Source organism: Anopheles moucheti, chromosome 2, assembly GCF_943734755.1.
Source record: "Anopheles moucheti chromosome 2, idAnoMoucSN_F20_07, whole genome shotgun sequence".
Lineage (NCBI taxonomy): Eukaryota > Metazoa > Arthropoda > Insecta > Diptera > Culicidae > Anopheles > Anopheles moucheti.
In genome coordinates, this window is record NC_069140.1 from 58,271,253 (window position 1) to 58,284,707 (window position 13,455).

The following is a 13,455-nucleotide window of genomic DNA, read 5'->3' on the forward strand; positions in this document are numbered from 1 at the left end:
GAAGCGCAAGGGAGCACAGAATGCCCTTAGTCTATAATTTATCCACATTTTTCACCCTCTAACTCGACGCGTCAGCTCTCCGGACGCACTTGTAATCCATACTGGGCCAATGCCTCGGTCAAAACACAGTTTGACTTTGAGACCCTCGACGCTTCGGATGGGCTCGAGCAGGATGTACGATTGGGTGGGTGAAAAGTCAAACCTGTTTGCTTTCCCAATGCAGCAACAGCACCCGCACCCGGGCATGAGTTATTGCCCATTGTTAGAGCGAGAGTGGTTTAGACAACTCCCAGCAGTTCCTGCTTGGCCCGCACGGCGTGACAGTGGGGCGGAAATTATTTTGGGTGGATCCTTTGATTGATTCCCCGCTTAAATCGCGACAAAATTACCACCCATCATTCATCGGCCCGTTTCAGGGTCGCAAACTTTAGGGCCAGGTGTGCCGTAGGATCGCATCGTCGCGGTGTCAGCGATTATCAGCCCTGACGGCGTTAAAGTGGACATAAATCATGAAACCACCACACAAATGCCACACGAATGCCGGTCACAACGAAACCCGCCCGTTCTGGCCATCCATCTCGGTTGGGATCTTCGGTGAGCAAATTTGCCTTTCCCTGCCCACAATGGTGGACGCCCCGCACTTGGCTGCATGCCTGTGGTCATGTTTTTCCATCACAAAAGAATGTGCGAACCGGTATCGCTCACTGTCTCACTGCCGTAGTGTGCGGTTTTAACCGATGAACTGCTATCTGCATCGATCGTTCGATGGGGAAATGTGGCACGAGGGAATCATAAAAGCTGACAGCGACCGGTGGCGTCAAAACGGCACACGGGCAGTCACACATTTACACGCCCCGTCAAGGGCTTTAGGGCACCGGAGCTCAAGGAGAAATGGTCGCGAGATGGCCCAGGTGTAAGGCAGACGGCGCAAATGTACCATTGCGCAAGACTTGGGCTGGACACTGCGGCTGGAGCTGACGGTGGCTGGGCGGAAGGTGGGCAATCCTTGTGCATCGCAAGCCGTTCGGATTGGTAGTTTTCGCGCCATTCATTCCATTATGAACACATCGGGAGTATGTGGTCCGTTGCACATGCAAGCCGATGATGTCACACTGGCTGTGTATTTGCATCGTAGAACGCCGTTGCACCGCTGCCATCGAACAGATGCGAACGAAGATGCAGATTGGATAGTCGCATTATGTTTCAATACACTCAGCAGGCATTGAGAATTTCTTTTCTGCTTCTTTTCACCCACCATGCAGCCTCACCATGGGAGCCGACTCGCAGACGAAAACGATCTTGTGCGCCAAAACGCCCGAACTCATCGAGACGGCAATCGCCGACCGCAAGCCAGAACAATCACAGACTGACCCACATAACCGGGCAACGACGGCCGACATCCTCGTGGCGGAGCTGTCCCAATCCGACTCAACACTCTCCGGGGCCCAGTTCGAGAAGGCACTGCAAACCTGCAGCAATGTGGTGCACGAGGCAGAGGTGGACCGGAAGCTGAAGGAGATCGGTTCCGCTACGCCCATCCTGCCTTCCGAGATCGGAACGGATTTCAACTTTAAGCGAGAAATCGTGTGGAAGAATGTGGTCGGATTTCTGCTGCTACACATCTGCGGCTGGGTAGGACTACATCTGGCTTTCTGGCGATACTGCGACTATCGTACGACGCTTTACAGTACGTATTGAGACGGGGGCCGCTCCGAGTGGGCGACGGACAGGGCAGGGCGCAGCATACTGACTGGCTTGTTTACTCTTCTCTTCCTAGCGCTTTGGCTCATGTACGCCTCTGGGCAGGGTGTAACGATGGGTGCCCATCGACTCTGGTCTCACCGGGCGTTCAAGGCGAAGCTCTGGCTGAGGATCATCCTGCTGTGGATGCATACACTGGCCGGACAGAACTGCCTGTACGTGTGGGTTCGCGACCACCGACAGCACCACAAGTTCTCGGACACGGACGCCGACCCGCACAACGCTAACCGTGGATTCTTTTTCTCGCACATTGGATGGCTTCTGTCCCGAAAGCACCCGAAGGTGAGTCGTTCGAGCTGTGGCTCTGGCGGAACGAAGTGATTTTCACGGCGGATAAATTCTCTTCTTCTCACAGGTGATAGAATACGGCAAGAAGATCGACATGTCCGATCTAGAGGCAGATCCGCTGATTATGTTCCAAAAGGAGTAAGTACCCATCTCATTTACCCCGATCAAACCCCTCCATCGGCAGGGCTGGTGTTGGCACATTGTCGAACACTCGAGACAGACGTTCACGGCCAATTCGGTCGCTCATAATGAGATGCACCTAACCTTCGCCGAGGTGTCCATCGATCAATTACGGTGTGTGAGGCTGTAGGCCAGTGTGGCCGCCTCACTAATGAAAAGCTCGGTGCGCAATTGCTGAAGCCATCATAACGAAAGTGTTCAACACCAGCATCGTGGTGAAAGATCTGACCTCTGGGGCCGCGCACTCTCAGCAGTACCGCGCGTGTGCCGCCTTGAGTTACCGACACGGGGTTGGCTGTGCCATCATTCGACGGCCGTTGTTAATGACCGTGTCCAAGCGCAACCATTTTCGGTACGCTTCTGTCCATGTCCAAGAGATCGTTGACATTCGTTGCGCGAGAGTGTGTACCCACTGTAGCCGCTGTTGGATTCTGTCGACCTTGGAACCGTATTTGTACTCCAGTTCACGAAGCCACACTGCGGTGCATGGTGCAGTTGAAAACAATAAACGTTCATGCTGGAGATGCGTTCCGCCACGAGCCGACGTCATCGAGCGACTCCGCCCGGCGTCTCATGCGAGACCCGATCGAACGGCCGCCCGATAGGTGAACAGCTCCAGCATGTGGGCTAGTCGAACGTTGCACCATATTTATTGCAAAGCTTTCTCTCTTCTCTCACTGGGCTTGCTTAATTTTTTTCCTCACGTTTTCGGCAGACCCAAATCTTACGAGACAACCGGCCGTTACGAACGCACCCCGTCCGTGCTTGTTCCGTGCTTTTGTCGTGGTCGTCGATTGCCTAATCTTGGTGTCTTGGTCGGTCGATGCCGGACCCTTACTAAAGTTATGCAGCGACCTCCATCCTCTTGCCACCGGCACGCCACTCGGATGGAGGGGTTAGAAAAGAAATACAATAAAACTCACGAAAAAGTTTATGGATACATTAAAAAAAACTATCAGTGATGAAATAAACAACAGAAGGTGTGAGAGAAAGAGAGATAGAGAGATAGGAAGAGTGAAAGAAAGAGAGACGATAGGACACAGTTTGATCCGTAATGCAGCATAAAATCTGAAGCAGATTTTGAATTTGCCAACGAATATTAGACTATCAGACTCTCAAGGCTTTCGCTGTCTAATTCGGCCTACGCTTGGAATACGAAAAAATGAAAACAAACCAACACCAAACCACCAAAATCCAAAGGATGTTCAAGCTTCATCGGGCAACATCGGGCAACTTGTGTAGACAGGAGTTTTTACCTTGGAAATATTCAAATTGTTTTGCTGCAAAAGTGTGCAATAACGCTCTCGTATAAATCTCACCAACCTTTCAAGCCGATCAGATTCGTGCTTTTTTTTTTTGTTTGTTTGTTTCATTCCAGTGCTTAAATTAATCAAATCCGTGCCTTATGATAGCTGCGTGACGCTTGCGCAACGCACTCCCCGCTTCGCATATCCGTTTGCGTTTTGTAACGATTTGATTTAACTTTTTTTCCCCCATCAGCAGAAAAGATGCTGTAATGTATTGATTTCGCTGGAACCGCGTCACGAGAGAAAGACCAGATCGGACTAGTTTTGACCTTGCCACATTTAGTACGAGACGTGCTGTGGCCTCCAGCAAGCTGAATATATGAATTTAAGTAATAGAGTCGGACGACTCCACTGGACAGTTTAGTCTCTCTCTCTCCCTCTCTCTCTATTTTGTCTGAGAAATCGTGGGTTTTCGTGCGAATAGTGACTAATCCTTGCCACCCCATTGTTTCACTCTTAAGTAGCAAAGCCATGGAACAGCGGCTTCATTAGAATCAACTTTGTAAGTCATCAATGAATTGTGCCGTGGCAATGGACATGTGAGGGAATAGGAAGCATATTTCATTTGTTGAATTTCGAGAGGATGAAGAAACGGCCGTTGTTTCCTTTTTGCGTTCGCAAGCCAACACGCAAACGGCGAGATTAATTTATCCGATTTAGTACGAAACGATTTCCTCATGACGTCTGTGGATGGTGTTTTTGGTGGAAATCCTACCATCATTCTACTACCAGGTGAGCTATGGCCGCAGAATGTAACAGGCGTGGTGTAGAAAATTGCCTAATGAAGCGCAAAAGTGCGCCGATCGCTTCCGACGTCGGAACGGACGAATGGATGATGCTCGACAAACGTAAGCAAACACACCGTCGTGCGTAACTTGCGCAAAATGTAGGGGGAGAAAACCGTAATTGACCGTACTGTAGCGAAAGAGGATTCTTTTCGACAACGAGAATCATCCAACAAAGCCGAAAGTCAACCACCTGTGCGTGTTTTTAAGCGACCAGAAGGTTGGACTGTCCTAGACGATCCAACACCACAGGAACGCCTTGGAATCTGACAGCTGGTTGGTATTGATGATATCGTGCAGTAACGTGCCTACTTGATTGATGATCGATTTTTTTTTCCTTATTTGGTGAATTACCATTTGTCGGGTTTAATAAATTTACGATTGTGATCATGTTTCATCTTCATGAAAGAGATATACTTTTGCCAATTCAGCTACCAGCTCACGGAAGCCTGCTTAGCGGGGAACAGTTTCCACAATTTCCATCCAGCTATACTAATCGAAACAAAATGAGACACACCGTCGCGCGCAAAGACGGTATGCAAGCCGTGCTTAAAGCGATTCATTCGATCCGCTCTAGCATGTTGAGCCAGTCTTCACGCCGACTGCCTAAAACACCGCCCGATTGTTGTTAGCGACCTTTGCGTTTGATGTTGATTCATTTTTATAAGAGACGTCCCCGAGGCCAGCTCTGGCCAGCTTACAAGCAGTTTAGTGATTGGCACTAACCAGTCGCTGTTGGGCAGCATTGGGCTTTTCCGACAGCCTCATCAAGGAAGGGTCCCTTGGTTAATCATCCTGTGTGGTGGTCGCTTAGCAACGCCAGTGGAGTGTACGATCAATCAAAACCTTACGCATTCTTAGCATGCAGTATGTGTAGGTAGCTAGCGGCTAACTGGCAGGATCGAAAACTTTTGTTTGAATAACCTTCGGCGACTTTCATTCATAGACGCAACACAGAGTGGCTCCCGTTCGTGTCTTGCCACCGCGACCAAAACGAGGTCATACATCATGATTGATGGTGGTTTAATATAGATTTTGCGAACTATTTCTTCTTGTTTTCAGCTAAGCCACTTAGAGTTGATCATTTTCCGGAGATTATAACACTAGCGAGGTTGTTTGTATAGTTCCAAGTCGTACGTTTAGCTTTATCTTTTCTTCCAAATTTAAATGAAATTGTAAATTCTTTGCTGTTAATAATAAGCATTTCAACTGAAATGTCTTGTCATGAAATCGATCTTTTAATTGAAGTTGACGCAGTTGTTTAAACTCCAATGAGATGACTGTGACGCGTTAAATGGCACAACAAACTGCTGACGATTGGATATTGGAATTGATTTATCGATAACGGTTTACTTATCACACCAAACCGAGTCCTTTGTGTCCACGTGGTTTGTTTTTGGGTTGGCCGAGTTGAATGACTGAAAAAGATTGGGGTTGGATGGGCGCAAAGGGAGACGCGACACGTTATGCAATCGTATGCTGAAGTGTTGCAAAGTGGCCCGACCCAACGCCGTACCGAAAATGATATCGCTTTTGTTACGTCTTGCATAAATTAGTGGAGCTTAACGGTCAAATGTAGCCGGTGCAGATGACTGCAGCACCGAGGATGTTCAGTTGTTGGTCTAAATTTATTCAACCCATTTTTTTGTTTCGCTCTGCTTGGTTCAAGTTGCTGGGGTTTAGAATTTTTGGACCTGATCAGCTGGTTATCAGCGTGGAGATGGAAAGCCGAGGGAACTGTTAGCATTAGGATGTGGGTCAAGGATAGCAGGAGGAGCGGAGGAGGAAAGGAGGGAGGAAGGGGGGGTTGAATACAAAAACCATTCGCGTCACACGATCGCATGTCGGTGTCGTCGGTAGTGCAGAAAATTTAAGACGACAGCCGGATGGCGGGATAGTTCACTGTCCTTGGTTCGTTACCGAGCGAAACGCAGAAGGCTTCACGCAGTTTTGAAATTATTAACCTTCTTTCCCGCGCTCCGTTGGCGTATTGTGTGGTGCAGAGAACGATTGTGTACGAACAACACTTCCTGTAACACGCTATGCACAAAACTGTGAGCGTTTTTTTTTCGAAAGCACCAAAACACGCAGCATTTGAATTCTAAATGTATAACATTAAACTTGCCAAGGAAGCGCTCGGATTCGAATGTACGAATAGCAATTTGTAACCTTTCAAATGTTCAAACCGTTTTGTATCAAAATTGTAGATCGTTTTGTAGATCAGTTCAAAACGGCTGATGGGGATGGATCGATGCAAGCAAAAAGCGCCGATTGAACAATAGCCGTCTTATTGAAGCGTACAAACCTACGTCGATTGCGGCCATTTGCAACTCGACGCCAGCATCGAAAGGTGACTGCGGCAATTATCATCGAGCAACCATGAGGCACCCAGCGGCATTTTCATGCACACTCTTCTAATGCACGAACGAATGTGAAGAAAAGCTGCACTTGCATCCGATGGCTCAGGGTTAGCAGCACTCCAGCACCGAAGGTCAGATCTCTCGGGCTTAGGTTCGAACTCTTTTCGATCGCGCAGATGAAGTGATCACTGCAGCGCGCGCGAAGAGCACGTATTACGTGCGCAAACAATTGGGTACCGCCTGGGGGGCAGACCGCGCGCGTAATTGAACTTCAATTCATGGTCAGCGGCGGCATTCGAGCACCGATCACCGAGGCAGCTAGGAGTTGTGAGCGCTATGTCGGCAGGGCAGTTCATCATGGCGCATGGCAGCGAACCACTTCATTTGTGGGTCGTTCTTTCATCGTGTGCTTTAGCGTTATCCTTGACTGATCGATCCGTCGACATGGGGCAGGACCCAACGGGTTGATCCATCTGGTGTGATGCTCCCGGTGGTGGATGGGCATCGGTTGCGCAATATCGTGCACAACACGTGGGGCAACGAAGTTCGGACCACTGGCAGTTGTGGGGGGGTCGGTGTTACGCACGCCACCAGCAACGTGCTCACGATGGTTTCCCGTATCCTGTCGTACTGACCCCTTCGCGGGACCACTCCGATCCAAAACGTTAAATGAGTCGCGCGAGATTGTCATTAGCTTGTAGCCAACATGTAATGTAGCGGTCAGCGCCACGGCCCGGCGGCAACTTTCTTATTGTAATCGAACGACACACACCGTCCGTTGTCAATAATTACATCCATCTAGTAGGCCACGCTTTGCAGGGAGGAAGTCGTTGAATCAAGGTTGTATCTAAACAATCGTTCTAAGAAATCATGGCAGGGCCCATGCAAGGCATGCATTAAACGTGACAGGACTGGTTTGCGTGGTTTCGCGCAGGTCTCCGTGAGGAACTATCAAGAAATGGGCTTAAGCGACTCTTGCAGGTAGTAATCATACGGTTGGAGATTTTTTCCTCATCGACGGCACACGGCACTGTTGCTGAGAGATTAGCACGCACGATTAGGGATCGGATAAAAAAACCATAAAGTACGTTTCTGATAAGTAACAGCGCGGATAACTGCAAAAAAACTCAATTCCATCGTTGCAGTTGCATGCGTGACTAGCACCAACATCATCTGCCCATTAGAAATGCGGTAAAAAAGCCCTATCCTAGTGAATTGCTCGCTAAAAATCCTCCCACAAACGAGCAGGCAAAGCTATTGTATAATGTGCACATGAACTAGCATTCATGGCGTCGAACGATATTCCCAAGTAGAAGGGAATTAGTAAAAGTCTCTTCAAAATAGCAAAGTACAATAAATTGTTTGGAAAGATAAATGTTCTAACTGCTTTTGTCTCTACTCTACTTACAGTCATTACAAGCTGCTGTACACAATTTTTGCACTGTTTGGGCCTACGGCTATTCCGGTTTACTGCTGGGGAGAAAACCCCTGGTACGCACTCTTCGTAGCGTTCTTCTTCCGCACGGTACTCAGCCTCAACGGAACCTGGTCGGTGAACAGTGCGGCCCACATGTTTGGGACGCGGCCTTACGACAAGTGAGTACAACGGTCGTGAGTGAGAGGATTACATGGCTGATCGATTGTTTTGTTCCATTGCGCGCAGGACCATGTGGCCAGTGGAGAATATGTTTGTATCGTTCGTGGCGGTCGGTGAGGGCTGGCACAACTATCATCATGCCTTCCCGTGGGATTACCGAGCATCGGAGTACGGAACGCCGCTCAATCTAACCGGCACGCTAATCGATCTGTTGGCAAAGTTTGGCGCAGTGTACGACCGCAAAACGGCTACCCCGAACATGGTGAGTGAAGCGGGCGAAGCACCTGGGACACCGAATTTGTTATCACATCCTTCTTTTTATCGATTGATCAGGTCAAAAACCGTGTCATGCGTACCGGCGACAAATCGCATCACACCTACGGTACGGATGAAGGGCGCAGCGCTTTTACCACGCTGTGGAACATCTGGAAGCATCCGTCCAATCCGACCTACAACTCAATTCACACGCCCAAGCCGAAAATACTGCAATCCGACGGTTACGCGCTTATTCCGGACGAGTTGAAGCAGTCCGAACGGGACGAGGACATCCTATCGAAGGAGAACGAGGAGCTGATGAGACGCCAGAAGGAGGAAGAGAACCGCACGACGGAAGCGAACCAAATCTACAACAAGCTGTCGAAATATATCAAGGAACAGCAGCAATCGGTACCGGAAACGGTGGACGAACTGTTGCTACAACAGACGAACAATAACGTCGACAAGGGTGCACTGGTGCAGGGCAAGGCGGCACTAAACGTCCTCGACTGCAACGACAACGCGCTCGTAAAGCGGAAAGTAATGGTGGACGCTGCATCTGCCACTTCAAGTCACCACTAGATGACGGCAGGGTGGCTACTACCGGTAGTCATGATTTCGTTCGCATTAGTCGCCCCCAAAACGAGCGTGCTTCGGTTCGGTCTCTACTCGCATTGAAGCACCTGCTACATCTTGCACAGATCCTGACGCCAGACGTCCGGGTTTCCTACCGGTACGAACCGAACCGTGCTCGTTGGGCCTACAACTATTTTTAAACACCTCAAACGCACTGGCGGGATTGGCAGGCCAAGCTGTCTTCGAGAGATGCTCAATGAAATACCAAATGTACAGTGGACGCTCTCGATAAATTTGCTGCACTATTTTGTTCGCAGCACCAAAAGGGGAAGCAAAGGCCCTAGCAGATGTTCAGTCGAGCTGATCTAACCCTGCTATACACAGAAGGATCGTTGGAATGTTGTGATGGTATTTTAATTGCTCGCCGAAGGTCGAATACGATCATCATATATTCCATCCAGGAAAATAGAACGAGATTTAGATCCTGTTTCCATGTCAGAGTCAGAGAGCAGGATGGGCGACGCTGTGTATCTTTTCACAAGATTATTACGATAATGAACTTTTATATTAATGCGTTTACCCTACCTTTACCCTAAGCTAATTGAGCCAAGTAAGAAAAACGCGGATGCGCGGAAATGTTAAGCCGTAAAGTTCTTCACCTGTACAGAGTAGAACAGTCTCGTGTACAGCTGTTTGTGGGGATTCTATTCTTTCTTTTTGGGGTGGGGATCACAAAACAAGAAACGAGAATAAAAACAATAAAAACATATTGAAAATAACCGAAAATACTGACTTTCTGGCAAAATGGTTTGAAGTTTATCGACGTTAAATAGTAAAAAAGGCTGCTCATTACGGTTTGTTTGTTTCTTCCGTTTTGGATGTTTCTGATAAATGCGTTGGACAAGTTTCGTCGTTTAACTTTGTTCCACGATCAGCGCAGCAAATACCTGTCGCGACGAACAAACCTGAGACTATATATAAATTATATAGTTCCAGTACTCGCATACGCTTCTGAGACATTGACTTGAAAACCCTCTGAGTCGAGTTCGAGAGGAAGATGCTCAGAATGATTTTTGACCCCGTATGTGTGGAAGGACAATGGTGGAGCCTCTACAATGGCGAGCTCTACGAGCCGTACGACGAACTCATTGTCGTACAGCTTATTAGACTCGCCAGGCTGCGGTGGACCCAGCCCGTGAAGTCCTTTTAGGTCCTCCACATGGAGAGAGCAAGCGTGGTTGGCCCAAATTGCAATGCAGTTATTGCATTGATGCGTCCGCCAGTAAGAGCGGGAAGACGGCGCTGATACTCCACTGCTTTGACATACTCTGCAACATTGTAAAAAATAAAAGACCCATATTTACAACATAAAAGAGCTCAAATGGAAAATAAAAACAAATACAGTTTCCTTTGTAATACTGGAACACAGACGAAAAATAAATTATACGCTAAATAGCCTCACCTATGATGAATTACAGGAAGTCCCCGAGATACGCTATTATAGCGGACCGCTATAATCCGGGTAAAATCAGCGTAATTCGAATTTCCGCGTAAGTCGAATCCTGGTGCAATTTCGTTTATACCTCAAAGTCACAGAGTCGACTTTCTTCTCGGAACTTAATTTTTTCACCGTATCAGGCGATTTTAAGATAGAATACATTAAAATAAGTTAGAAAGAAATGTTTTATGTGGCAAAAAAAAGTTATTTTCGACCAATTTTCATATTTTTGCTTAGATTTTGTGCTATAAACTAGCTCACCTGTCAAATTAAAAAAAAACCGCGCATGCCCGAATCCGCGTATCTCGGGGACTGCCTGTATATGCTATTTTTTATCTATTATCCGTGTTATCCGATTTTCCGGCATCCGTCGAGTCTCGATGAGCACGGCTAATCAGCGCTCCATTGTATTCATGAAAACCCCTGCATTCTGCTAGTGTAACCACGGTCTAACACACGTAAACAAGCGTACACGCGCAACTGTCAACAACGTCGACTGACACTTTCCCATCGCTTGTCAAATCGTTCTTTGCGATCCGTGTAGTTTTTTTTCGTTGTGAAGGAAAACATTGAAAAACTCCGGTTCGAGTGGCTGTTATTATCCCATCGCAGAAGCAATAGGAACTAATACACGGCTACCGATGAGTGTTTATCGCATTGCGAAGTGCTAGCTACCACTAGCAGTTGAAGAAGTCAAGTGTGTAAAGTTGGAGAGCTCCGTCCATTTGTGTTTAGTTGACTTGACGTTCTACCAAGGAACGGAATACGGTATCTACGATTTTAGAGTTTAAATCCTGCATAATGCGAACCGAAGCAATATTAATAGCCCTAACAGGGTTAATATCAGTAGTCGTAACAAGCACACTGGTTGGAAAACAACCTGCAAGCTTGCTACAACCCACGGCAACGCTGGCGAAAAGTGACTCATTGAACATAAGTCAAACGGTGCAGGAAACCCGTTTCCAGCGTATGCAAAGCTACTGTAGCTCATCCATTACCGATGCCGGTTGCTTTGCGTACAAAAAAATGATGGAAGTTGCGAGTCGGTACAAAGTAACCGAGATAGAGCACATAATTGAGCAAGAACTATCGCACAACCTGTCCGAGCCTGAGGATGATGAATTTTGCAGCGATCTATCGAAAACGGTGAAACGATTGCCTGCGAGTCTATTTTCTCGCTCATTGGAGCCATTCAAAAGAACTCCCTCCTGCGTTGGGTTGTGCTATACGATAGAGAACGTATTGGCCGATGTATGCAGAGCGCTGTTTTCTGGATATAAACTGCTATTGCAATCGGTTGGCAAAGAAGAAAACAAACATCAGCCTATGGAAGCTCTAGCTGGCAATAAACCAGATAGCTTAACAAACCGATCCGATTTCGCCAAGATTGTTCCAGCCATGGTTGAAATAAAAAAGCCAACCACTGAGGAAATCAAAGATAAGGTTCCGTTCCCAATTATCAACAATACACGGACAACAATAAAAAAGGACAACACGGATAAAAATGCTAATGCTGCGGTCACACTTGCTCCGTCATCCAGAGACATCAGCCAAGCAAACAAGCCGAAATCAGATGTTAAACCAGTTGCCGTTGGAGAACCTGTTTCGGGGGCAAAAATCCATGAAAAAGCACCAAATGCAGCGGAACACATTCCGGAGCAGTCGCAAGATGCAGCTTTGCCGGATAAGAACGAGGGCAATATGGATCAGCAACAGGGTGAAATAGATGATGCCGGAGGCGATATGGCACCGTTTGACGAAGAACCGAAGCAAACGGGGAATCAGGATGCTAAAAGTGCTACCCAAGCGGGTTACGATAATTCGGACGAATCCGATGGCATAGCTTCGGCAGAGGACGTCAACGAAAATGGAGATGATCTGGAGTTGAGCGGTATCCAACCAGTTGGAAAGCAACCAGCGGCACCGGAAAAGGCAAAACAGGATGAGTTTGCGGAAAGTTCGAAGGCAAGCGATATCGTTTCTGGTAGCGATCCGTTTTACGATCAAAAGGATTCGAACTTTTTCTCCTATTTCCTGTTCGCCATGTTCAGTTGCGCCATGCTTTACGTGGCATATCACAACAAATCGAAACTGTTGGCATTGGTCGTTGAGGGTCGCCGGACGAGCAGCGGGCGAGGTGGGTTCAGTAAAGGCCGCAAACATACGGCTGCCTATCGGAAGTTGGACTCAAACCTGGAGGAAGCGATCACATCAGGCAGCGGTACGGGGGGACATTCTTCGTCACAGATTATCTACTGAGCATTGTACACCGTGTGAGTTACGTTTCGTCGGTAGTTTCATACGTTTGTTTCATCACGCCGCATCCTCTCATCCGTCTGAGAGAAAAAGGCTTTTGTAAATATCTTCCATTCGTCGTTCCTTACTTTTGAGTAGACGCCAAACTGACTTATTTCTGACGCCTTAATAGTACGCCCGCCTGCACGTTCGCTACGCCTGTAGCGGAAACGATTTTCAAGTGATGAATATCGCCCTGTATCTTCGCCTTTCACCCCAACACGGTTGATTTCGATTAGTTCCCTATGTTAGCCAATTCTACAAAAGAGTAGAATTCACTTGAAGCAAATTATGTACGATTTTTTTACTCCGATAGTAATAAAGAACAAAAAAAACTGTAAAATCTAAAATAAAAATGGAAAAAAATGAAATTTCATATTTATCTAAACCTGGTTGTTTCTCCGCTCGGAAAGAATTATTAAACCTGCGTCATTACGGACTTACGTTACGTTTCCTTTGATATTTTACACCACAAACCCGCGCATTGAGATACACGCCTGATAAGGTGTATTTCTGTCATAGGGTTTACTATGGAAAGCATTTTTATCTGCTT

At 47.5% G+C, this 13,455-nt stretch overlaps 2 protein-coding genes across 2 annotated transcripts; both read left to right on the forward strand.

Moving 5' to 3' along the window:
- Positions 1–1,269: 1,269 nt before the first annotated feature.
- LOC128298196 (acyl-CoA Delta-9 desaturase-like) lies at positions 1,270–9,824 on the forward strand. The gene is made up of 6 exons (XM_053033942.1): positions 1,270–1,687; positions 1,778–2,043; positions 2,117–2,187; positions 8,092–8,277; positions 8,345–8,540; positions 8,612–9,824. The coding sequence occupies exons 1-6, from the start codon at positions 1,270–1,272 to the stop codon at positions 9,113–9,115; spliced, it is 1,641 nt and encodes a 546-aa protein (XP_052889902.1). The 3' UTR covers positions 9,116–9,824.
- A 1,335-nt stretch (positions 9,825–11,159) lies between these two features.
- On the forward strand, positions 11,160–13,245 carry LOC128310878 (uncharacterized). Its single transcript, XM_053047620.1, has one exon. It carries the CDS (start codon positions 11,409–11,411, stop codon positions 12,864–12,866), a length of 1,458 nt encoding a protein of 485 aa, XP_052903580.1. The 5' UTR covers positions 11,160–11,408; the 3' UTR covers positions 12,867–13,245.
- Positions 13,246–13,455: the final 210 nt, after the last annotated feature.

Excerpts from the sequence above, each read along its gene's own strand:
- LOC128298196 (XM_053033942.1), top strand. The coding sequence starts at position 1,270 with ATGGGAGCCGACTCGCAGACGAAAACGATCTTGTGCGCCAAAACGCCC. Across the intron at positions 1,688-1,777 it reads CTATCGTACGACGCTTTACA|CGCTTTGGCTCATGTACGCC; the intron begins GTACGTATTGAG and ends TTCTCTTCCTAG. Across the intron at positions 8,541-8,611 it reads AAACGGCTACCCCGAACATG|GTCAAAAACCGTGTCATGCG; the intron begins GTGAGTGAAGCG and ends TCGATTGATCAG.
- LOC128310878 (XM_053047620.1), top strand. The coding sequence starts at position 11,409 with ATGCGAACCGAAGCAATATTAATAGCCCTAACAGGGTTAATATCAGTA.